General features: G+C 38.6%; 1 protein-coding gene across 2 annotated transcripts in view; it reads left to right on the plus strand.

Annotated features, from left to right (window-relative positions):
• Positions 1-25,285, plus strand: part of ZSWIM8 (zinc finger SWIM-type containing 8) — a 56,120-nt gene that overhangs the window by 8,702 nt on the left and 22,133 nt on the right. For both annotated transcript variants that reach the window (XM_066324042.1, XM_066324043.1), the window contains exons 2-8: positions 12,462-12,615; positions 13,775-13,869; positions 18,450-18,622; positions 20,313-20,420; positions 23,166-23,247; positions 23,867-23,987; positions 24,332-24,533. In XM_066324042.1, the coding sequence (XP_066180139.1) occupies positions 12,462-12,615; positions 13,775-13,869; positions 18,450-18,622; positions 20,313-20,420; positions 23,166-23,247; positions 23,867-23,987; positions 24,332-24,533 (935 nt within the window). The remainder of the gene's footprint in view (positions 1-12,461; positions 12,616-13,774; positions 13,870-18,449; positions 18,623-20,312; positions 20,421-23,165; positions 23,248-23,866; positions 23,988-24,331; positions 24,534-25,285) is intronic.

Consider the following 25,285-nt stretch of genomic DNA (forward strand, 5'->3'; position numbering starts at 1 on the left):
CTGAAAAGATTGCAGGGGTAATGTCTTTCAACAAAAACTTAACATTCTCATTCAGCTGCTGCAAGTAGGGGGACCTGAGCATTATTTCTTGATGTCTCAGTGACTTTTTTGCCTTTCTTTTGTCTTCTACGTTTATCTTGTTACTGTGAGACATATAGCAGGGCTTTCAAGCTTCTTTTTCTTGTGGGATAAAAATTGGCATGTAAAAGAAAGGGAAAGGATAAATTGATAAGATGGAGGGAGGAAGAAAAATGTCTGTCCTCAGAGGAAAATGTGTCCCTTTGTGGGAGAAAAGCTGGATGCTGGAGTTGAACATAGTTGACAGAATGAACAAGAGGGACCTCAGAGAATAAAAACAATATAAAAAAAAGAAGTCCATCTTTTTCTACAAAGATATAAATAGGTAGCATGATAAAAGAAATATCACACAGAATTCATGTGCAGTGAGTCTTTACAGGGAGGCATCCAGGGGTACTTTTTTCTCCCAAGTTAAGACATTTCTATGGTGGATTACTGCAGCAGTGGACAGGTGAACACCCGGGTCACTGATTCTGGCTTCATCCTCTGTTCAGAGAGATGAAAAATTTCAGCAGATGGTCATTATTCTTTTCTATCCAGACTTACTCACCGACTTGAATAATTCATTATGGAAACCTGAACATGAAAACACCAATGTTTAAAAATGCAATTAGTGTTGCTCCTACCCCCCAAACCTCCTGCAGATAAACTGGTGGAAGAAGTTAATGGTGGTTTTTCTGTTCATTAGACTTGAGATCTCTAAAGATGCTGCTTTGAGCATGTCTCCCAGGTCTGAAGGAAAGAAAAAGTGAATCGGCCTTAAAATAAAAGTAGTCAAGATACCATCTAGACTATTTCTTAGAGATATTCATTAAAATAATGTCTGTGTGCCTTAGAACCATTCTTGATGGCATCTTGTCAACATGTGTGACAAAATGAGATTCTTGACTGAAGTACAGAAAGGTTTCTGAACCTGTGGATATTGGGTATTGTATGGCCTTATTGAACCTGTCCGTGTCTTGTTTCAGCTTTTCTCCTCTCTCTCTATTCTCCCATTTGCCTGACTTTGTGTATCACCAGTAGTGATTCCTGAGACTGATTCTTTAGTATTGTTATTTTCTTTTTAATATCCCTGTACTGGAATTCTTATGCGATAAAATCATCTGCACTCATCCTTTGGAGAGTGCACCAATGTGAAGTTTGTTAATCCATGCTTGAGGCTAATTGAATAGCTTGATGATGGCTTGAATGTCCAAATTCCATGCTTTTAAGAAATGATTGCTAATGTAAAAATACTTGGTCAGGGTTTGGCATCGAAGCTTCATGGTAGTCCTGCAGGTAGTATGTAATTAATAGGTGTACAAATGAAATTACCATTTTTCTGAGAAGCTAATACATTTGTGAAGTCTGTAGGGCATCATTTAGCAATTCTCCTGAGCTCTTTACAGTTCCTGTTGTGTATTGCATACGATTTCATTTCTTACTTCATATTTAGGTCAGTGGATGCTGAGATGGGTGGAAAAAAGAAATGTAGCTGGTAAATTTGTTTACCAGAGCTCCAGGTGAAAATATTTGTAACTTAGGCCTTTTCTGTGTGTCTTGCAGAGAAGGTTGTATTTGACCTAAAACGTTTCAGATTTCATTGGCTACTTGCTTGCATTTAAAAGCAGTAGTGCATGGGGTCAACTAAGCTGCTTATCCTTCTCAAGGACAGGGTTAGTTTTGCCTGTCTAGTAATGAACAGCAACTGTTCTGTGGACATTTTCAGAAGATGGTTGACTTGGCTTCGTTGTGTGATGTTGGGGAGATCTTGGGAGATATTATTTGTTTGCCTAGGCAAATTCATGCAATGGACTGCAGTTAATCAGTGCCTCACACTTTTCCAGGGATGCTTTAGGTATTGTTTTTGTGCACTTAAAATAAAGGATGTGCTCATAACTAACCCTTCCTCTGCAAACATTCTGGAGATGCCTCCTTGCTTCATATGTGCCTTCGTACCCAGTTTTGTCCATTTTGTTCTCCCCACAGGTGACGTGAGTAAAGTGGAAGGGAGTTTATTTCTTGGTAGAAGAGGGGCTTTCTCCAGCTGTAGGTTATTAACAAATGATCAGATGAATACTTTACCTTGAGTGAGACAAAATGTCATTGCTGGGGGCTAAGAGCTAAAGGCAGGCTGGGTACTGCCGGCATTGGAAGCCTGAGTCTGGCAGGGGAGCTCAGGTTGGGTGGGACTGCTCTGCTGCACCTTGGAACTGTGGTGGGAGAACCTGGAATTGAAGGACATTGCAGACTGAGTGAGCTCTGTAACCTCAAATAAAGCCATAGACCTGAGGTTAGATTTGGGGAGATTTTTACAAAACCAAAGGAGAGAGAAAGGAAAATCTGCTTTTCTTTCAAAAGCAGATGTCTAACTTCTTTAGATATCTTTATCTTCAGATATCTAACTTCTTTTTCCTTGCATTTATGAAATCGATATTTAAACCTCTATTGGTTTCCAGTTGGTGATATTAAGAGGTGATACCTTCTAGCTCCTGACAGTTGTTTATTTTTTACTCTAGAGGTGAGAATGCCTTATCCTTTATTCTTTTCAGACCATAACTTTGCCATCAGCCCCCCAAAAATTGGTCTCATGTTGTGCTGATACATTCAGTGAGTGCAGCTCTTCTGTGTTTGCCAGTGCCTTTGTTTGGAGGCCAGGTGATACTGTTCTGGCATTTATTTAGATGCATGACAAAAGCTGGTTAGAGATTAATTTTGCATGCTATACTTAAGGATGGTGCTGTTGAGAGCAGCACAATAAATAGTGGAGGTTGCATGGTGTTCTGTATGAGTTCCTTTTGTGTCTGAAAGCATACCAATACTTCTTGATAGAGATTGATTCTCAGCTGTGGTGAAGTCAGACTTTCAGTTTATAAGTGTTCCATCATCTACATTTAGAAAAAGATTTGGTCTATGTCGGTCTTTGTAGCTTTTTTTTTGGTCATAGGCCACTGGAGAGAATTTTGAATTCTGGGCTTTTAAAATATGTTGTCTGGGGCAGGAGTGGGAATAACTGGTAATACTGAGCCTTGCTGTCAGGAGGCAGGAGCTGTTTGATGTCTGTGCTCTGAATGCACAATCGTGGTTGTGCAGAATTCTTTCTGCACAGGGTGAGAGAGCAAGGAGTAACAGTGCAGGGGAAATGACTTGCCTGAAGCTAATCTGCTTCATCAGCTGTAGAGTTATTTTGAATGCAAGCTGCCCAATTTGTCATGAAACCTTGGCCAGCACTGGCATGAAAGCAGTGTTTTGCAGCACTGTCTGTCTTGCTTTACAAAAAATCTGTTGTTTATTTTAGGCTTTCTAACAGCTGTCGGTTGCTTGCCCAGGCTGCTCTTTTTATGAAATGAATTTATTTTCTTTAAGGGAAAGAAATGGAAAGGTTTGAAATAAGAATTTTCTTGTCTGGATTTTCAGAAGAGATTGTCAAGTTGTGAATGCTGCATTACCTGCCTAATACTGGTATCAGAGTTTTGGGATCTCAGTCGTGTTAAAGTAGGTTAGAGTTGAAAAAAAGGCCGTAGAATATTCCAGTTTCATCAACACAGCCTTGTGCAGATTTTCACAGTTATTGCATAGCATTAGCAATAGAATTAAATGAAAAAAAACACCTTTCTGATCTAGATTGGAGCTGTGTTTGAAGAGGTCATTACGTTTTCTCAGAGCAGATGTTTTCTATGGTTGCACTGTATGCCTTTGGAACAAAATCATGAATATTAGACAGAACATAGGTGAGTGAGATCTTAGGACTTCAAGTTAGTGATGGAGGAATGTGCTGGTGTTTCTGTCCTGAAGTCATAGAACCAAATAATGGATTTTTTCCCCTCCCTCATCAAACGTATTCTTAGTTACCAAATGTAACTTGTAGCTTTCTACATTTTCCCTGCACTGTAGTTCTGAAGACCTTATTAAAATGGTCTTCTTTGTAGAGATCTGGTTTCTAATATAGTAAGAATGTTGTAGTTATGATGCTTTAAGGACATAAGGAAGAGAGGTTTTGTAACAGAAGAAGGGAAATGTCTTCTTCAGCCAGCTGACCTTCAGACATGAGCCTCTTTAAATTCTTAGTGTGTTAGAAATCTTGGACCTTAAACACGCATTGTGCATCTTCTGAATTTTAGTTCTCTGGTCAGTTATTGCTTACCATTGTAGATCTTCACCAGCTTTCTTTTTTCTATGGCTTTTTTTTGTCTCATGAAGTCAAGTGATGGTGTTACCAGTAGTTTGCATGACACTGGAATGTTCAAAGATGTAACTTTAAAAATAATAAGCTAAAGATAAAACAGTTTTAACTCAGTCTAATATTGAAACAGCAGGAGTTGTGCTGAGTGTGGCATTCTTCCTCTGTTAGGTGCTCAAGTTCATTAGCAAAAACTATTTTGAGGTGCAGTCTCTCTGACTGATGTTAGCACAGTGGTAATGTCCTTTCTCCACAGGTGAGCAAAGTTAAGTCAGTTGGTTTTCAGCTGTGGGTTTGTTTTTGTTTTTTTTTAGCTCTGTATGCATCCAGAGAGCAAATGTAGAAAACTGTACTGAAATGGGTTTGTCAGAAATGTGCAGAAGGGAATTACAAGCTTTAACAAGTTTAAAACTACTGCCACTTGAAAAAAACCCCACTCACTCGCCCCTCTAAATCTGCAATCTTTTGTATTCTGCAATTTTACAGGGCCTGTGTGCAAATAAAATACAAGTATTGTTTTTCTGATATTTCAATGTAGATTAAGGTCTGCCTCATAGAAGGAACTAACTGTAGCTTCCTAAACTATCCTAATCTTGGAGGCAGAAGGCGTGATGCCAGGAGTTATGTACATGCCATCAGCCAAATAATATACTTCTCTCATTTTGAAGGGAAATCCAAATCCAGCAACCAAGGATAATTTGAGCCATGAAATATTTTGACTTACACATATGAGCCATTTGTGATGTGGTGTTAAGAAGTTTTCAGAAATTGAATTCAGTCCAAATTTGACTGTGCTGTGGCTTTTGCTGCATAGTGCCACTCTGCAGCTGGCAGAGACTTTGTGGGTGAATTGGACACCCTCCTGTGATAAAATGACCCTTTTTGCACTGGGTTTTAAAAAAGTGCTATTCTTAAAATGTTATGATGTCTGTAATGGAATCTGTGTAGTAATAGTTGCTGTAGTTTGTCAGTTAAGTGTGAAGTTTCCAACTCTGGGCTGTAATCTGCCCATCTGGGATCTGTATTTTTAGTGGTTTGTGGGTATGAATTTCATCAGTCTTACCCAGTAAATGCTAATGAAAAAATTATGTTGCTTATTCATCTTTTCAAGTGTTTTGTACATAAAAATGTCATTGTGTGGCTTAGGGCTGATGTAGGCCTCCCCCAAATTCTTTTTGCTTTCAACATGGTCTTATATCTCTGCATTTGCAACTCATTGACATAATTTTCAATGTCATTTCACTGCTGCGAAATGTTTATGTATCAGATAGAGTTGCGTAACTCTTGCTGAGGAAATAAGAGATATAAGAACATCTTGTAAACACAGATCTCATTCGGGTTTTTGTGAGCTTACAGGTGTAGTAGCAATGGAGAAGGAGAAAGATAAAAACAAATAAGAGAAGCAGATTTGTTCCTAAATTTAAAAAAACCTCAGATTTTTAGTTGAGAGTTCTGCACTGTTTACAGGCAGTAAGAAGCCTAATGTGCATATTTAATGAGTGAATTACATAGACAGAAAAATAAAACAAAATCACCCTGGTAGTTTTTTGGTTTGGTTTTTTTGTGAACATATTAGTGTACCTGTGATTCAAAGTGAATCAATCTTTGTTCTCTGGAGCATTTTGCTAATTTGTTGATCACTTAGTTCTCTCTAGGAATATGTTTTTGATTATTGAAAAAAGCGCATGTATGTGTGTGTATATAAATACTTTCATTCTTCCATGATGAAAATATCATCCTGCCATACAAGCCTCTTGGATAAAACCATATTTTTTAGAGTTTTTCCTGTGGCTAATTGCCTGAAATACTTGAGGGTTGCATTACAGTGTCCTGTCCTTGCTGCTTTTGTTCGATCATTTGTTTAGTTGTGCTTGCTTGTCATGAGTATGTGGATATTTTAAAAGTATAGAAACATTGAGAGAAAACAAAACCAAGGGAGCCCTCAGGTCAGAACGTTCCCTCTAGCCTGTGTTCTGAGCAAGCTTGATTAACAGTAAATCAGCAGTAGCATTTGTAGCATCCTATCTCCGTCACTTGATCCCTGTTCTTGTCTTGTGTGACCCTCTTGATCTATCACAGTGTGTGAAAAACTCACACGGATGGATTCCAGCAAAGGCTGTTGTTCTCCATTTGTTGTTGGGGCTGGCTTTGTGAATGCTGAGGTGTTTTGCAGGGAATTGGTTTGGAGTGCATAGTATCTGAGAAACAAATAGCTGAAAATTTATTATAGCTTGGTACAGCAAGTGTTTCAGTATAAAGGAGTTGCTTATTTTCTTAAGATTGATTATGCACAAATAGTTGGGGAATCCAGGAACTTGTATCTCTGCATTAGTTTCCTTAACCTGTAAAAGAAAAACTTCTACTTTTTAGCAATACTGTGGTTTGCTTGGTTTTTCTTACAAGGAATGCTGTGGTTTTTTCCCTTCGTACAAAATGGTATGGAATTATTAATCTAAAGCAGGGGAATTGAAAACAGCTGATTGAAGACAGCTGGGAGTCAGTATCTGAATATTGCATTGTGTCTTCTGGTGTTCAGAGGCTTCATTCTGCATGTAGTCAAGCTAGACTATGACTGAGTGCAGATGCAGCCCCCTGTGTCCATTCAGCTGCCTGGTTCTGGTGTAGGAGGGTCTTGGTTCAGCTTCAGGATCTTCACCCCTCGGCTGGCCTGTTAGTTGTGTTCCCTTGTGTTGTATTTGGGACAAGAAAGTGGGACCTGGTCTTGGTGTGTGATCAGTCCTTGTGTCTATTGGGCTGCTGTCTGTAATGTGTGTGTTCACTTTGAACACCACTGAGAGCAGCTGTCTGATTTGAAGAGATCATATGCAATTGAGAGATTGATCTTCTGAAGGGAAATTAATCCCTAATTGTAAGTATCTGAATACTAGCCTGAAAGAGGGAGTCTTGAGTGAGGTTTTTCTTCATTATCTAGTGTGCTACTTTGGATGGTCTATTCTCAGCACCTGTGTAACTAATCTGTCTTTTACTATATGATAGAGCTTCAGAGCTGCTCCAGCAGTTCATCTGTGAGCCTTTACAATGGAAGTTTCTCATGCTGTTCAATTTAGTTGCACTCTTTTATTCCAGATCTTCTCTCTTCCTAGCTTTGACACATTTTGGCACGGGTGTTTAGAGGTAAATAGTTCAATTGTTTTAAGTGTTTATATGTTACCTCTCTTTCTTTTTATGTTTAAATTTATGTTGGTTATTTCAGTTGCATTTTTATTTTAAGTATTTAGTTTTCTTCTGGAGTTTAGTGATTGTGGTTCAGTACTTCATATGTTCCAAGTCTTACAGGCAGAGAGTAGCTGAAAAATCTCTTCAACCTAGGTGAACTTTTCCTTTATGTCTTTGAAATCATAGCTGTCCTCTTTGTGACTGGGCCATGAACCTTAATTTAATCATGCTTAGTCTGATTTACTCCCAAGATTGTAATCCCAAGCCTATTCAAGGAGGCTCTTAATATTACATCATCTTTATGTATTATGTACTAGTGCATTATAGATGGGCTGTGCTTTTTAATAATGTTGCCTGAAATTTGGGAAATTGTATAGTAAATATTCCCTACTCATCTCACAAGTCGGTGCCTGGAAGCCACAGAGCAGCAAGCAGACACAAATGTGTCGTGTGACCCTTCTTAGGTAGGCTGCAAGGATGTTAGTTCAGCACTTCTGATGTTCCCTTTTTGTTGGCTTTGTGGGGCTGGGACTTACCAAAGCAAAATATTAGTGATAGAAAACCAACTGATGGGGGTGTGTCTGTGACCTGTTTCATCAGTTCTGCTCCTAATTAACACATCTTTGAATAGGGCACTAAAACTCATGTGCCTTGTGGATGGAGCTTTGTGTGAGTAAGAACTTTAAAGGAAGAGAAAGTATTTTATTTTCAGACTTTTGCAAAATTCTTCTGGTACATTCCATGTGGCTTATCCTCAGTTCAGAGATGGATTTTGTCTATTTTTAATAGACATGTTGCTTTTTATAAGATGTTGCTTATATGGTAAAATGGAAGAAGAAAAAGAAGTATGAACAATGTCCTAAATGCTTTGGGTATAATTTATTTGAAATAACAACTGTTGGGGAAGATGAATCAACATTTTTAATTAAAAGGATTATATTTCATTTTGCAATGTTCACCTTGGGAAGCTGTTTTAAAAGTACATTCACAGCATTCACCCTCAAGCATTACAGAGTTAAAGACAAAGGTGAAGTTTTCTGATATTTCTTGCCGAGTTTGAGCCCTGAAGGACTATATTTCTCTGGCACCTACTTAAAGGAATCAACTCAGAATAGATTTCTTGGGAAAAAAAAAAAAAAAAAAAAAAAAAAAAAAAAAAAAAAAAAAAAAAAAACACCTCAAGAGAAAAAACTAAAAGTAACAGTAGAATTTTAGAGGGAAATGTACAGAAAACAATAAGAAAGCAAATCTTTTAAAAGGGTTGATTTGGGTATGTTATGATTAAATGCAATGCTTCCCCTGTGTGCCTGTTTGAGAATTCTCAGCACGTTTTGGTTTTTTGTACAGCAGGTTTTGTAACACCCCCCACAATACCTCCTTCACCAGTCAAGATTGACCTCTGCATAGTTCCTCTTAGTTTTACTGTTCTGACTTGAGCTTTTGATATCAGAGGTGATTCACCTAATTTTCTTCATCTTGTTCTGTGTGTAGTTATATTACTTTGTTACTCTTTGTTACATTTAGGACTGAAGGCAGTGAGAAAAGCGAGGGGCGCGGTCAGATGGGAACCAGGGATTGCTGTAAAATCGGAACTGTACACTCGTCTCTGAAAAGATAATGCAGCCTTTTATCTGAAAAGATAAGACAGGCCATTTTTCTATAGTTATATGCAGGGAAAGCAATGTGTCCTGTCTTTGTACCATGTCTAATCTCTTGCTGTGAGTTTTGTTTTACATTTGTATTCATTCACTTGTATCTATAGTGTACTTTTAGGATGTGTGTCAAATGAAAGTAATTTGATAGAAATAACCTGATAACAGATACATTAATGTTCTGTGTGGCAGTAGGAATAAATCATGATGTGTGGTTTATTCAGGATGGTTAAGATATTCTCAGTCTTGCATTTTAGGTGGGAGATACAGATTAGATGACTTCTCAAAATCCCTTCCAGACCTGGGTTTTCTTAGTCATTTGACCTGTGAGAATTGTTGCAGGTTGCTTATGCTTTACTTCTGTCTCTATTCTTCCAAGACTTGAAATGTCCTTTTTGTTCTGTTTGGGTCATGTCTGCTTCCCAAGAGCAAATAGTGATTCTTTCTAGTTTTGCTCCACAATTTAAAATTATCTTCTCCCTTGGATGGTTTTATCTCAAGAATTTGTCGACTTTGACTTCACTGCTGTATATTTTTTTAGTATTAAATTTGCAGTCTTCCTATACCTACCTTTGCTTTCTGAGAAGAAGCTCTGGTGCTTTTTTTCTTTGCTTTTTTTAGGAGACTTCCATTTTCCTTGCTTGCTAAAAATATTTATTATAGAACCTGAGAGTACTTTTTGTCTGTTTTATTGATAATACCTCTCAATACAAGTGGGTATGAATATACTTACAAGTGGGTATAAATCTATCAACCCAGGATTTGTGTGTGCAGAAATAAACTTTTTGAATAGATCTCTCTTTGTTTAGGACTCAGATTAGAATGTTTGAAGTCTAGTTTTAGCACCAAAGTAGGACTGTCCAGCTGACTTTATAGGAGTGAAAATGGAAAAGAGCCTCTAATGCTGCTCTGAGCCATATTGCAGGTAGGATTGTCTCACCTTTGCTACATGGGTGACTACCCCCTTAAAACTTCGAGCAGTCTAACTTCTTAATTTTAGCATTTACATGTGTACCAGGGTGGCTACTGTGAGTTCACTCACCCTTGGAGTATGATTGACAAATCATATTCTATTTTTCCATTAATTTCTAGTATTTTTTCCATCTCTGTTTTTCCTGTAGAAAGTTTTGAACTTTAGAACGGTGCATGGTTTTCGAAGTCAGATTGTTGTTTTTTCCCCTCCAGGTTTTACTGCTTTTGCTGCACTCTGGAAATGTTTTAGCTGTGTGCTCTGAGTTATGCCACATAATTGGCCACCTGTCTCCTGCTCATTCCTGCTAACACAGTGCAGCTGATAAATCAGTTAATGGGTTCAGTGCAAAGTCAGCCTTCCCTTGCTTCACTGTGTACAGTTATTAAAACCAAGCTGGTTGACTTGTGCTTGACTTGTGCTGGAGCAGATGAGGAGGTCTCATGTTGTAGCATTTCTGATCTAATCTTCATACCCAGCACCAGATCTTTATAAAAAGAAATAGTGAAAAGGAATACCATCCAGGCTGAAGGCTTGCAGCTCTCAGAAGAATGTGCAGGTGTTTCAGTCAGTACTGAAGTTGTTTGTTGAGCCTTTTACCTTGTAGAGGTAGTTTAGGTGTTACCCCTTTTCTAGTATTGTGTAATGGGGTAACTGAATAGGGTACCTCTACAGAAGAAATGAATTTTAAACCATGTGAAATGTCTCTCCTTTCGTAGCTCAGGGTAATTTCAAGTATGAAAGTGCCTCAGTTTGGACTTTCTGTGGTGTCTACTACTACTACTACTACTGTAGCAGCAGTGATACTAATTTGACTATGTTGCACTAATTAAAAACAGTACACTTTTTAGGGACTAATTAAAAACAGTGTATTTTTTAGTGACTTGATGAAAGCTTTGCACCTGTTTTTGATTGTTGGAAGTGTAAATGAAATTACTTTCCTGCTAAAAGCTTGTTTGTATGCTAGCTGTAGAGAAAGGTGCACATCTTTTTCCAGTGTTGTTCATTTTGTAATCTGCTTCGCTCACATTTGTGAATGGGATTATAGCACTGTAAAGCAGAAATTGGATCTATAACACAGAGTAAAAATCACTGATGGTGGAGAAACAATCCTGATGGTGAAAGACTGATTCTGTCTGCGAGATAGGAATAGTGGCTCATGAATCTAATTTCACTGCAAAAAAAAAAATCATAAATGTGGATGTTTGAAAACTGTGGGTGTTTTTCCCATATTTATGTAATCCTTTAATTTGTCAGGTCTGCTTAGTGCTGGGGGAGATGTTGGCTGCTTTGCTGTGTGCATGCACTTTGAAAGCCCTCTCCTATCCTATCTTTCCCAGCTGTTGGGACCTGGAGGGTGTCTCTAGGCAGAGGGTGAGAAAGTGCTTACTGACATCAGGGCTTAAGTTTTCCTTTGATGTGGTGCCTGGAGGCCAGTGTGGAGGGAAATCTGAGGGCCAGATTGGTTTACATCCTGGCTTCCAGTGGTGTTTTAGAGGATGGTGAGGGAGGCAAAGAGACATAACATTGAATACCTGAAACTGAATTAATTAGAGGTCTGGCATTAGGGGGAGCCAAGGATGCTGTAGTGATGGGTCAGGAGGTGGTCTCAGTAGAGCAGGGATGTGCTTGCAGATAAACAAGTCTGGCATTTTGTATAAAGTGTAATCTAGGTCAGAGTGAAGCAGAAACATAAGGGTTCTATAGCCTGATGATAATAAATCTTCATCTGCAGGTAAAAACATTAAAAGTGGAGTTAGTTTGGTAGAAAGGTGATGCTTAAATGTATTTATATAAAGCTCTTACTGCCTTCAGTTAAGATCCTCATGAGCTTAGTGTAGTCAGCACTGCACTGGCACATGAATTCCCAGTTGCTTCTCTAAAGAACTTGAAGTATAAAGACATATCATAGGGGAATAAACCAACAAATACTAATTGAAATTAAAACCTTGTAAATAGCTGAATGCAGAATATTGTCAAAAAAAGTCAGCACTAAGGTTCCTGGATAATCATTCCATTGCTAGTTGTGCACATATGTTGTACTGGTTCTTTGTGTAAACTACTAAAATTCACAGGATGTTGCTGCCACATCATAACAGAAATGTGTGAAAAATAGTTGGTTACCTTAAGTTTTGCTAAACAAGGTCAGTTCTGTCAGGAGACTAACTGCTAGGCTGATGCAGCTCCTTTGGCCAAGGACTGTGTTTTTGGGATACGTCCCCATGCCCTGAGTGGCTGAAAACAAACATGGAGTTGAGAGACAGCTCTTCAAAAGATTTCTGTGCTTTTACTCTCTGTCAAAAATGATCTTTAATGCGGTGACAATAAAAGAGAAGGTGGAAGAGCTCCCTGCTTTGACCTCTTTAGCTTCTCATGAGTTTTGCTCTCTAAATGGCTAATTGTGTTTTGTTTCTTGTCTTGCTAGATGGGCTGGTGATCCCATTGGTGGAACTCTCTGCAAAACAGGTTGCATTTCACATTCCATTTGAGGTGGTGGAGAAAGTTTATCCTCCAGTGCCTGAACAACTGCAACTTCGAATCGCCTTCTGGAGTTTCCCAGAAAATGAGGAGGATATCAGGTAACAAATAGTATTTCTTTTTCACTGATGCTTAAGAAAAGGTTCTGTTCACTTGAGGAGAATCATTGTCTTTTTGATGTCCCATTGTCTTTTTGATGTCTCATATATTTGGTGCTTCTCTGCTCTCATGTGCCTTCTGTAATACATGGATCGATTACTGTGCGATGTGCAGTTTTATTCTGGGGTGAGCTGCCTTGCATATGTGCCAGGAAAACCACGTAGATGTCTAGGTTCTGTGTGTAAAGGATAGCAAAATAAATGCACCCTTGAATTTGACTAGCAGTAGGCTAGCTTGTAGAGTTTTGTCCTTGTGTTAGTCTTATGAACTCATCTTTCCAGTTTGAACCTGTTGCTGGAGTCAGAGCTTTAACTGGGTTCAGAAATTGCCAAAGAGGGCTTGCTCAGTGCGCTGTGCAAGCCTTTTGTTTGTGTAAATAAACGAACCCGAATTTGCTGAATACACCAGTTGATATAGTCAGATGACTGTATTTCTTATGTTTCCACATATGACTACTTAGTCAAAGATTTTTGCCTTTAGATCTACTTCTGAGCTTTGCTGAAGCTTTTATATTATAGGGGGTCTACCCATGTAACTGCATCCAAAATTTTGTGGCAAAGTAGTGATACTACACTCTTTTAGCAGGAATTTTGCTGCAAGTTCTTGGACATGTTTGTTTAAGGTTCAGGTATCAGATGGGAGAGGTAATGTCAGAAGTGCTGATGAAGGATCACCTGCTAGGGAATAGAGCAAGCCAGCTGGTTGTATATGCTCATTATTCTAATGAACACAGATATAAAAAAACTCACAAGAGCATGCAGATAATTGGTCTAGAATGAGTTTTTATTATGGCATGCTAACTTTAGACCTTGAACTATACTATACTATATAGAGGCTTAATTTTAAACTATAAATGAATTTGTATTTCAGAGCCTTAGGTGGAAATTCCTAAAACTGCCAGTGGCTCTACACAAAAACCCGGTTAGGAAGAGACTAATGATTTTTGCAATTGAATTGTTATGCCAAAATGGCAGGAGAGACCTAGACTTTGTATTCAAGATAGCAAGGGTTTTTCAAAAGCCGTGTCAGCAAAGAGAATATTATACTGTGAAGTTTCTCAAAACCAGACTGATCCTGACACATTCTGTTTATGTCTTGCAGGTTGTACTCGTGCTTGGCGAATGGCAGTGCAGATGAGTTCCAGCGAGGGGAGCAGCTCTTCCGGGTGAGGGCTGTCAAAGACCCGCTCCAGATAGGTAAGAGCAGTGCAGCTCCACGTCTCTAGATACTTCAGAGTCCCAAAATCATATCTGCAATGGGACAGCACTGCTATGACCGTGTCTCAAAACAAGCTGTTCTGGCATCCTAGCTGAAACTCCCTGCCAAATGTATTCTTTGTAATGTCTTGAGCTAAATGCTGTGTTTTATTTTGGCCTCAGTCAGCTCAGCTGTGAAATGGACTGAAAGGTCAGAACTGTTCTGATCCTTAATCTGTCTTAGCATTTTGCAAAAAACTGTATAGGATATCTTTTTCTCCATAATGCTTAAATTCCTCATTTCTAAAGAGAGCTTGGCTTTCTACTTGTCTGATCAAACAATCAATGCCTGAAGTGCCTGTATGGCACAGAGGAAGTTTGCAAGGTTTATTCTTGTAGCAAAAGAGTTTTATTAATAGTACAGTTAGTCATGTAGTATTTTGGCAGACGGAAATCCTTCTTGTTAGACACTGGGTTTTATAGCTTCTCCTACTGTCTTCTTCTATTTGGCTATAGAAGCTAATCTTATCTATACAAAGAATCAGATTCTGGGTTTTTCATTAAATCCTTTGAAGCAAAGAAGAATATTGAGATAGATTTTTCAGTGATAGCTGTTTGACCTGAAGGCATTAAGTGAAATACAGGTACTAGTAGTATGTTGAGGTGGGCTGGGTCAATCCCATGCAGATTTTTTTTCTTCAAGTGTGAGCTTCAAAATCAGAATATTATTCAGCATGTGGGAACCAAGCCTGTTGTAATAAGAAAAAATGACAATATAAAAAACTATAACATGTTCCAGAGGAAATTTAGGAAATTTCTCACATCTTCATGTGATGAGGAACAGAGAGTTCTGTGGGCCTGTTTAGTTATTAGGACAAAGAATACTTAACTCAGTGAAAAGTGAAATGAATAAATTTAGGTAAAGAGCCCTCAGAAAGTGAATAAAAGGGACATGTAGTATAAAAGTCTGGGGAGAACAAAAAGAAAAGAAGATAGCCTTTGAGATCTGCAAACTGCAAAAGACTGATGAACTATTAGCTGAATATAGGGTAAAGCTTCTGACAGGGTATTACCTACTCCAGTGTCTACTGTAATAGCAATAGCAGGAATTCTTGGGAATGGAAATGAAGTGATTGCTCGTACATAAGTCACATTGAGTTAAAACCACCTCGTGTAGTGTCAGTGAGTTGTCAGTGAGACCAGATAGTAATTTCAGAATGTCAACGTTGATTTGGAAATTTTGCTAAATAGGATTAAACTGACTTTTGAGGGCATTAATAATCTTCCAATGTCATGACTGAAATGCTGAGAGAGGCCTCTGAGGAATCTGCTAAACTTCAGGGAGCCAAATGTTAGAGAGAGAGAAAATTATTTAAAAAGCAACTTGCTGAAATTTAGTAATTCCTGGGACTTCTACGGTGGAAAAGAGCAAAATATTTGAAAGACGGTAAAAGACTTTGGTCAGCACTTTTTTCAGTAATACATCAAAAAGACAAGGAGGTGTAAAGCAGTGTACATGAACAAAGACTGGGAATATTAGTGCAAAACCTGTGCTTGGGGGAGGAGAAGAGCAGGGAAAAAGAGGAGGTGGTGAGTGATACAGGGGAAAAAACTTCTCAAGTACACATAGAAGCGACTGTGATTCTTGACAAAGGATTATGTGTGTGGAAGGGAAGGAAGAAACTTTGTTTAAATAGTAAGGTTGCCTTGTCCTTAGTAGAGAAACTGTATCTAATCATGGGGTTTTTTTTTTCCCCATGAATAGCAGCCCAGAATCTGGGCAGCAGAGATGGGGTGAATATATTTTCAGTTTTCCAATCTAAATGACTTGAAGGAGTGTAGTTCAGTATTGAGTTTCATACACTGACAAATGGGAGAAGAAACACAGGAAATGAAGCAGTCCTTGAGCAGGGAATTGATTTGGAGAGGGATTGAGCAGTGCATTGTGATACTGTGTTCAGTAGGACAAACCTTGACTTGTGCTTTGTGCTCTTTTTGTCCCATTTTCCTTTGTAGTCTAAGATTTATTTTTTAACCATAAATAATCTTAGTCATTTTGTCTGCATGATTTCTGAACACTGGCACCTCTTCATTCCAAACCCCCAATTTTTTACAGCTTTCTACTGTATACATACGTGGAACTTGCTTTTGTAGACCTTCTTCCTCCATTCTCTTGGTAGCAGTCACATACCCCCATCATTGCACTGAAGAAGACATTATCGCTGTTCTTAAACAGGTGTGTTGTAGATTTCAGGGACTTTTCTATCATAGTCTTAGTTTCCTTTTAACAGCTGAGGAAGGCAGCAGCAGGTTGAGTTTGGATTCTAACTTGTCATCTCCTTCAATAGTGTCTCCACTTTCTAAACATTCTCCTATCTTGGTTTAAAACAAACAACTGTCCAGAATTGCCATGCTTTTTACTTATGTGTAAAACCTTTTGTTCAGCTCTTGTTTTCTCCTTTTTTTCAAAAGCTGCTAAATTCTAAGCAGAGATGTGTATTTACTTTTACTGTTGTAGGGGCAGTTCTGATGCCCCTACAACAATAACAGAATAGTGGTGAAAAAAACCATGTTGCAATGAATTGATTTGGAACTTGGGGACATGATTTGTGGTGAATGTGGTAGTGCCAGGTTAATGCTTTGGGTAGATGATCCTAGGGGTCTTTTCCAACCTCAAAGTTTCTGTTATTCTTCAGTTTTTCCTGGTAAAAGAGACCATTAATTATGATCCAGATTGCCTTCCTCATATAGTTTCCTGTGCCATCTCAGAAACAGCTGTTCAGTACAGCAAGATTGGTGTTGCGAAAGAGTTAACTGGGCAATGCTGCTTAAATTAGCATTGTAAGTGTCAGACATGTTTGTCAAGCTACAGATTGATATGAAGTTGGAAATATGTCATGTTAAACTACTTATATTTTGTCTCTTTATAAGTGTTCTTCCCTAATTTCAATATCAGTCTGTCTTCATATACAAAGAGGAATGTCATGGTAGGGGCTTGGTAAAAGCTTGTAGCTGGAATCCGGTCTTCTCTAACACCTTTTGTATATTTCTTTTTTTGCAGTGAAACAGAATTGCTGCAATTCCAACTTGTGAAATGCTTAATTTGCTTATGTGAAAGTCAGAGTATTACTTTGAGATGCTTTTAGTATAACAGAAGGACTAGCTGAACTGTTTGGGTTGTATTAACCAATGTGGAACATAAATTAGAACTGGTAATAAGCAGTGCAGTAATTTTGTGTGAATGCCTTCTTTTGTTTTGATTCTGTTCCAATTGCTAAAATAGCTGAAGAATTTGGGTAGCATTATGTCTACTAATCAAAATAATCACTCACATCAGGGAGAGGATTTGAATTGTGGTGAACAGGACAAATAGAAAGGTTAAGCAAGGTAAGAACAAATTTGTATTGGTATGGGGATTATATTTTGAGGAGAAAATGATGCACATTATTTTAAATTGAATAAATTTAGTAGGTCATGTGCACTCCTGATCACCATCATTGTTATGATCTCACAATACTATAATAAAAACACAGTAGTGTGGATTTCTAATCTACTTCCTTGTCCTCATGGTGGAGAAGCTATCATCTGTCCCAAACCATATTTCTCCACTTAAGGTAGAGGCTCTTCGACTGAAGTTTGGTTATGACTTTGATGCACTGGTGCTTTCTGTGCTTCATTAAAACTGAATTCCAGATTAGCAAAAAGGTTCTGAGGCTGATACTGCTGTATAGGATGACTAACTGCTGATAGGCACCTTCAAGACAGTAGAAGATTCATACTCTTGCTGTCTTTTTCCTGGTCATGTGTGTCCCAGAGGAAGCTGCATAATGAGTGCAACTCATATGCACTGTGCATGAGTTTACATGGAGCTAAGCCTTGTTAAAGTCCTTTGTCATAATTGGCTTATGGCCACTGATTAATGGGGCTAGATTCATTCAAGTGTTACTCCTAAAATTTCTCCTTTCCATTGTATTTAGTCTAAGCAAGAGGTTTTGGTTTTTTCCTGAGTTCATGATGTGTAAAAAAGGGGATATTAACAACCTTGCAAGGAGGTGCATAATTTATGACAAAAGGGTAGTTTCTGAAGCCACAAAGTCAAAGTAAGTGTACAGGTTAAGTGCTGCCTTCTTTACTTGACTGTGAAAATTGATTGACTTGGAAATAATTCTGAACAAGACACCTAGCCTGTTCTGCGTTGCTGCCAGAGTTAGCACAGTAGTTGTGCCTAAAATGTGTTACAGTCTAGCTTTGACCTTGTGAACAAAACTTGACATTTCTCAGGGATGACTTCATTCAGTTTCACTTTTCTCTCTTAAATAAGAGAAATTAATTAATTAATGTATTAAAAGCTGGTATGTTGGAGTCTCTTATAACACATGATGCTTGTCTGCTAATATTTAGGCATAGTTGGTTGGGAAGAAAACAGTACTGGAGGTTCTAGATCTACATCCATCCTTATATGGGTGATGTTGCCAGACATGTTGTTTCAGTGTTTAAGGGCATATACCTGTCTTTCTGTGCTGGCTGAACCTTTTCCCCAAATACCCGACGAGTAACCTGGGGCTTGTGAATTTCCACAGGTTTCCATCTGAGCGCCACGGTGGTGCCCCCGCAGATGGTGCCCCCCAAGGGCGCGTACAACGTGGCGGTGATGTTCGACCGGTGCCGGATCACGTCGTGCAGCTGCACCTGCGGTGCCGGGGCCAAGTGGTGCGCTCACGTCGTGGCGCTCTGCCTCTTCCGCATCCACAATGTAGGCATCAGCACAGCTCTGCCCTGGGCGCCTTCTCCAGTCTCCTCAGTGCAGTTCTGTGCAGCACAGCTCTCTGCAGGGAGACACTCCCTTTGTTACAGACTGTGCAGTTGTCTGCTCGCAGTTGTGGTCTGCAGGCTGAATTGTCTGAGGCCTTAAACTGCAGACTGGCCTTTGGTAATGTGCAGATTTCTAGATACTGAGTGCTTTTTGGCCCCTTCCTGTTTCTCATTTACGTGCTAAAATCGCTCATTATTTCTTCATCTCTGAAAAGAGTGGAAGGTCACCAGTAGTTTGTCTTCTATTAAAAGTCTTTGTAAGTACAGGATTGGAAAGCTCACTCTTTATTATTGTTTGATCAGAGTGCAGAAGGAGAATAATTTTTATCTCCATTGGCCTTTATGTTCACCAGTTCATTTTAGCACTTACTGAGTAACTGTCATTTTGACATGTAGCTTTCAAGCAGTCAGTTATGTTTATGTTTTTATTTGACTGCTTTTATTCTGTCTGGCCTTCTATAGAGCAAAAAGTAGGCATTTTATATTCTAACCAACTTCAGTTGAGAATGTCTAGGATCAACATGAAATGCACCAGTTGAGGGTTTCTTCTTGCATACAGTTGAATTTCCTCTGCTTTGGGAGGCTGAGAAACACAGAGGATTAAGTTTTGATGATTGAAAGGAACAGAAGATTTTCTGCTGTCACAGAACATTTTACAGCTAGCATGATCATGATCAGCTCCAGATTCTTAAATAAGTTCTAATAACCTGGTGGAGCTTGTTAGTATTTCAGAATGGACAAGTCTAATTAGCTTAAATTTATACTCTTGTGAAATAATCAGAATATTGCTATACTTTCGTACTTAGGACTGGAGAGCTGGCAAAAAAAGTGGGTTCTCCTTTGAATTCTTAGTTTGAGTTTTAAAAGGTGGATATGGAGAAATTGTCATTTATATTATTTACACTCAGAAAGTTTGGACCCTCCATGAGATAAAGATAGTTCTTCTGCCTACAATCCATACTTCACCTGAAAAGTGATATTGAAAGGATTTTTGTGTTTGTAAAAACTGACTTCTGACACTAAGCAAGTTATAAGCCCTGGTATATTGCTGTATGTAGACAAGACAATGTCAGAGGTGTCTTTATTGTCAAACTGCTCTTGACCATGTGCACGTTAAATTTTAAGTGGGACATTTTTGTACGTACAGTGAAAAAGGTTAAGAAGCTAGTGGTGAGGGTTTTTTATAAGCTAATTTGATCTAAGATATGGAAAGAGATTTGGAGACTGAATTATAAAACTCTAATGAGATAAATGTGATTCTGTGAAACAGTCCTCCACAGAGCTGGTTCATTTGCCAGAAGCTTAAGGGATAATGTCCTATTTCAGAGGTTTGTTTGTGAAATCTCTGCCAGTATTTGGGCAACTGCTAGCAACAGCAGATCTCAAGCACAGCTATTACATCAGGTTTCTTGAAAAAAACCTCTTAAAACCAGTTTTTATAAAGCTTAGACAGCTTATTTGCATCTTATCTGCCACACTCTACATATTCAGAGAAAAAAAAAATTGGCCATCAAGACCAATGGATCATGATAATATCACCATGCATCAGCATAGCAAGTGTTTGTGACACTTACCAGTTTGGTGGACACAGCTTCATTAATGGTAATTTGTGCCTCCTTTTCTTTCTTCAGGCATCTGCAGTGTGCTTACGAGCACCTGTTTCTGAGTCTTTGTCTCGGCTGCAAAGAGATCAGTTGCAAAAGTTTGCTCAGTACCTAATCAGTGAACTTCCACAACAGGTAAGTGAGGGCCATCGTCTGACTGACAACTTGTTAAATTAATTTATCTTTGTTCTGGGTCAATATATATTATGTCTTTTGTTGCAAAATAACCAGTTATGCTTATACAGTGTTGAGCTGCTGGGAAGGCATTCATTCAGTTCTTGCTCTTTTCAGTTTTGCTATTGTGTTGACAATTTTCTATTCCCAAGTGAAAGATTAGAAGTGTCTTAAAAGGAGGAGTGGTGGCCATTCATACCAGCATGAAGATATGCTGAGCTTGTGAAAGGTGAAACACAGTAAATCAGTTCATGGTTGTTGAAAACTTAGGTCAGCCCAAATCAGCTTGTTTCTTTTTTGTGTGTTTGGTTAGATAGGTGGAGAGAACTACTCAGGTAAAGTATTGTACATGCACTTTCTAATGCACCTAACTGGTAACCTTTCTACTTCCCCCAGTGTAGCTTCTTGGTGATTCATAAGAATCATTCACTGTAATAGACATGACATCTTTTTAGTCAAAGTCTGCTCTCTTATTCCTTAAATATCTGTGTTGTTCAGGGTCAGGTCGTTTATATCATCTGCCTAAAATGTTTGCACAAGAATACCCAAATGATTGTGAAATGGCTGCTTTAAAATTATAAGGGCTTGTCAACTTTTTTATGCTGGTTCAGTTAAAGGAGATTGAGAAAAACTGACCTGGATGGGTATCTGTCACATTTCGTCAGTGCATTCCTAGCACACTCCTCTTAGGTAGGAGTTAGATTAGTTGGCAGCATGTGCCTAAAATTCATATTATGGTGCTGTGCTTAGGACACTAAGATATTCTATTGCTAAAACATCCTATAAATTTCCTACAGAAATATTAATCTTCTTATGAGAGGAAATAGAGGAATTGTATAATAAGAAAGTGATACAGCAATACTGCTCTTTTGTTGCTGAGAGATAAGCACCAATACTGTGTACTTCTTGCTGCATTACGTAAGAGGCAGAGCTTTTTTTTTCTCTCCTCAGACTGATCTTTATGGCACAGTCTGGTGCTTAATAAGGGAGGGCTTTGAAAGGCTGGTAGTGGTGGTAGTTGTTTCCTGAATGGCATGTGAGTTGTTTGCTTTCAGGTATTCTGTGTCTGCTCCTTTATGGGTTTATTTCTCCTTTGGTCACATGTACCAGCTGTGCATTAGGAAAATTTGGATTAATTAATGATTACAATTTTGTAAGATAATCTGCGCAACAAAAAAGTTAAAACACATCTCCCAATAAACTCTTAACCTGTGTTGTGTAATTCCTTTGAAAAAGGCAAGGCACACATCAAATTCTTTCAACAGTCTTATTCCTGGTCTTCTACATTTTTGGGTGGAGATAGATACTCTAATTCCTTGGGACCCCATATTTTGACTACATGATGTAGAATTTGAGCAGGCTGTACACGTGATTCTATTTTATCCTTATTTCCAGTTTGTAAATGACATGGTACTCTACAGTATTATAATGCTGAATTACTTTCATGTGTAAGGGAATGATGGTCTATAGGAATGCAGCTAGATGTTTTTCAGAATCTCTGTAGAAAGTGTTTTCTGTATGTATGAAGATCATGAAAAAGCAGCTGGAATTCATTATCTAGTTCTTTGCCCGAGAGCTATTTCCCCTTATGAAGCCAGTGTTCCTATTCTAATTAAGCATGAATATCTTAGCAAAAAAGACTGAAGGAGAATCATTGCAGTTCCCTGGTATTTCAGCCTTAAGGTGTGACACTGCTAAGACCTGTGAATTTTCTTAAAATATATAGTAGTGGAAAAAAGGTACAAAATAGCTTAATGCTGAATTTGTTTCTTTAGGTGATTGAAATGCAAAATATCCTTCTGAAACATTTTTTCTTCCATCTGTTTGAGATGTATCTGTATTATTTGCAAGTACAGGTGTACTGAACGTGCCTTTCTTTACAGTAAGAGTGGTCTTTTACCTCAGCTGTTGTATGGAGAGAGGAGGGGGATATCTGTTGCAAGTCATTTAAATCCTGATTACATGGATTAACAATTTGCCTGTTCCATGCGTGCCTACTAAAGGCTAAATGGATCTACTCTTTTAGCCCAGACTTAGTGTGGGGGAAAAACTCTTTCCACTGTGTGTTTTTCTTTGAAAAATAGTGTGTTAAGGGAATATCTACATAGGATTTTACACAATCAGCATGAACCTTCTCTGTGTATGCTCTGAGATGGTCTGGAGGCTATGATTAATTTAGTGCTGAAATTGCATTTATTTACTACTGAATCCCTTTGCTAGCTGGATGGTAAATAAACTAAAGTTTGCCCCAAAAATTAGGTGTAGATGTGTTTTATTGTTTGCTCCCCTGGTCCCATTTGCTTGGGTTTTAGAGAAATTATTTAGGAACAAGAAGTAATGATCTTTCAAAGTGCAGAAAGTGGTGACCTTGACAGCAGTGGCTTCCCTAACTGTCAGAATTAGTTGCGCTATCACTTTCTGTAGGCTTCTATTCCTCAAGAAATGAGAAAGGACCAAATAAACTGTGATGCTTTTGTTTACTTCTTCGGGTGTGACTGCACAAAGTGAGCCTTGTGTGGGCTGTGAGAGAGGTGTGACAGCTGATGGCTGTTGCGTGATCTTTAGCACCCTCTGTCGTCCTTTGTGGAAACGTAGCTCTGTATTCCGTACTCCTGAAATTGCCAGAGTGCTTCAGTCACGATCTTTGGTTGGGTGTAGCAGGATAAGAAATACTGTGTATATTGAAAGTTTGCTTCGTGTTTTCAGATTCTTCCAACAGCTCAGCGCTTGCTGGACGAGTTGTTATCTTCTCAGTCTACTGCCATCAACACAGTGTGTGGAGCCCCAGGTGATTTTAATAGATCTTATTTCAGCAATCTGTATCACAAACAGGAAGAGGATGATTCCATTGGTTCAGGTTTCTAAACTGATTTGTTAACCTGTAGCTTGGACTGCAGATAGAAATCAAGGAAGAGGGTTCAGTATTGGCACTTACACATATATATGGCACAACAACGGGTACCTCAGAGTGCTTGCAGAACAAGGGAGCATCAGGCAATGCACTTTCTAACAAAGTGTTTTTCTTTTATTTTGGTACTAAATATAGACTCCTGGAAATGTTGATTGGAGGGAACCTCTCCCAAGTTCCTTCTTAAAACTGGACCGTTTGCAACACTAGACTGGGTTAGCTGTGACTTGGGGTAGCTTACCTAAGTGTTGGTTACCAGAGATGTTAGAGCATTCCTGTTTTAGTGATGCATAACCCTACTGGTCAAGAAGAAGCTGTTAATTTAATGTTGTTGATGTTGAAGGTAATGTTATGGTGACATTTTAAGACAATTCTGAATAGAGTATTCAGCAATGGGTGAAGTAACCTGGGTAGCACTGCCTGTGTACTCTGTGGTTGGGTGCCTAAAGTAAAATATCTTCAAAGCTTGCAGTCTGTAAATGTGTTTTTCTTCTGTAAGATCCCACTGCTGGACCTTCTGCATCAGATCAAAGCACCTGGTACTTAGATGAATCTACTCTGAGTGACAACATAAAGAAAACCCTTCATAAATTCTGTGGACCCACTCCTGTTGTTTTCAGGTAAGCTGTTTTCCATTAAAGGAAAAATATTACATTCATGTGATCTGTAAATTCAGTCACCATATAGCCTGTATGCCTTGGACTGAAGGGATGGTCAGTTTCATCCCCACTCTTCTGGACTGCATTTTTGTGTGTCTTCTTCAGTGTTATTTCAGTAGAGCAGACTGTATTAGTAAAGTATTTTGCTTGTTTGGTATTCTTGAGCTCATTATGCATTCTGTCTTTTAGGTTACTTGTGTCTGTGCCACTGAAGGGCACATATATTTCTAGATGTAGATTATACTCAGGATTTTGTATGACTGTGCTTGATTTAAATTTTTCTCCTTATTCTTCTTTATGTACAGTGATGTGAATTCAATGTATCTGTCTTCCACTGAGCCCCCAGCTGCTGCTGAGTGGGCTTGTCTGCTGCGTCCCCTGCGAGGAAGAGAACCTGAAGGGATCTGGAACTTGCTTTCTATTGTGCGGGAAATGTTCAAGAGACGGGATAGCAATGCAGCTCCTTTGCTGGAGATTCTGACTGACCAGTGTCTCAACTATGAGCAGGTGCTTGCAGTGGGGGCACGTTTCAGGGAACCAGGCAGAGCCAGTAACTGGTGCTCTGTGTCTGTACAACCCATGGCTGAATACAGTTATTTTAATAGCCTGTGTTTGTTGTAGGCTTGTGCTTCTCCATGCTAAAAGTATATTACAGTTTTTGCTTGTTTTGGTTTAGTGATGTCCTGGTAACACTGTATTCCTCAGTTCTTCTAACATGAATATATAGAATCTGATTTCTTTTGTTCAGCATATTTGATTTCTTCCCAATCAAGGTGATTTATTTTACTGTTGTTCTGTTTCTGTTTTTTTTAAACCAAGCATGTCATATATGAGCTGTCATTTTGATAAAAAACTAAATATATATGGTCTGTGATAGAATCTCAGATTCTTTTGTTACCTTTGCAGAAGATATCTTTTGGTGGATTGAAGCAATTTATTTTATTTTAATCATTTTTAAAAAAAGTTTTCCATTGACAGTTTAGGACTTTGACCTCAGTCTGTAATATAAATTGTGGTGTAAGTTTCCTTATTGCTCCATCCCTTACCTTGACTTTAAGCAAGGGAAGGGAAATGCTTCATTTATCATATTTGTTCACTTTTTCTCTCCAAGTGTGAAGGCCTCTAGGAGGTGCACATCCTGTGAGTGTTTTGTTCTTTGGACACGTGCCTTCTAACCAGAGAAATTTTGAGGCCCATAATTCTCACAAACCAATACTGCTTTAATGGTCATGGTTATTTTGGAGTCAAATGAATATCTG

Source organism: Sylvia atricapilla, chromosome 8, assembly GCF_009819655.1.
Source record: "Sylvia atricapilla isolate bSylAtr1 chromosome 8, bSylAtr1.pri, whole genome shotgun sequence".
Lineage (NCBI taxonomy): Eukaryota > Metazoa > Chordata > Aves > Passeriformes > Sylviidae > Sylvia > Sylvia atricapilla.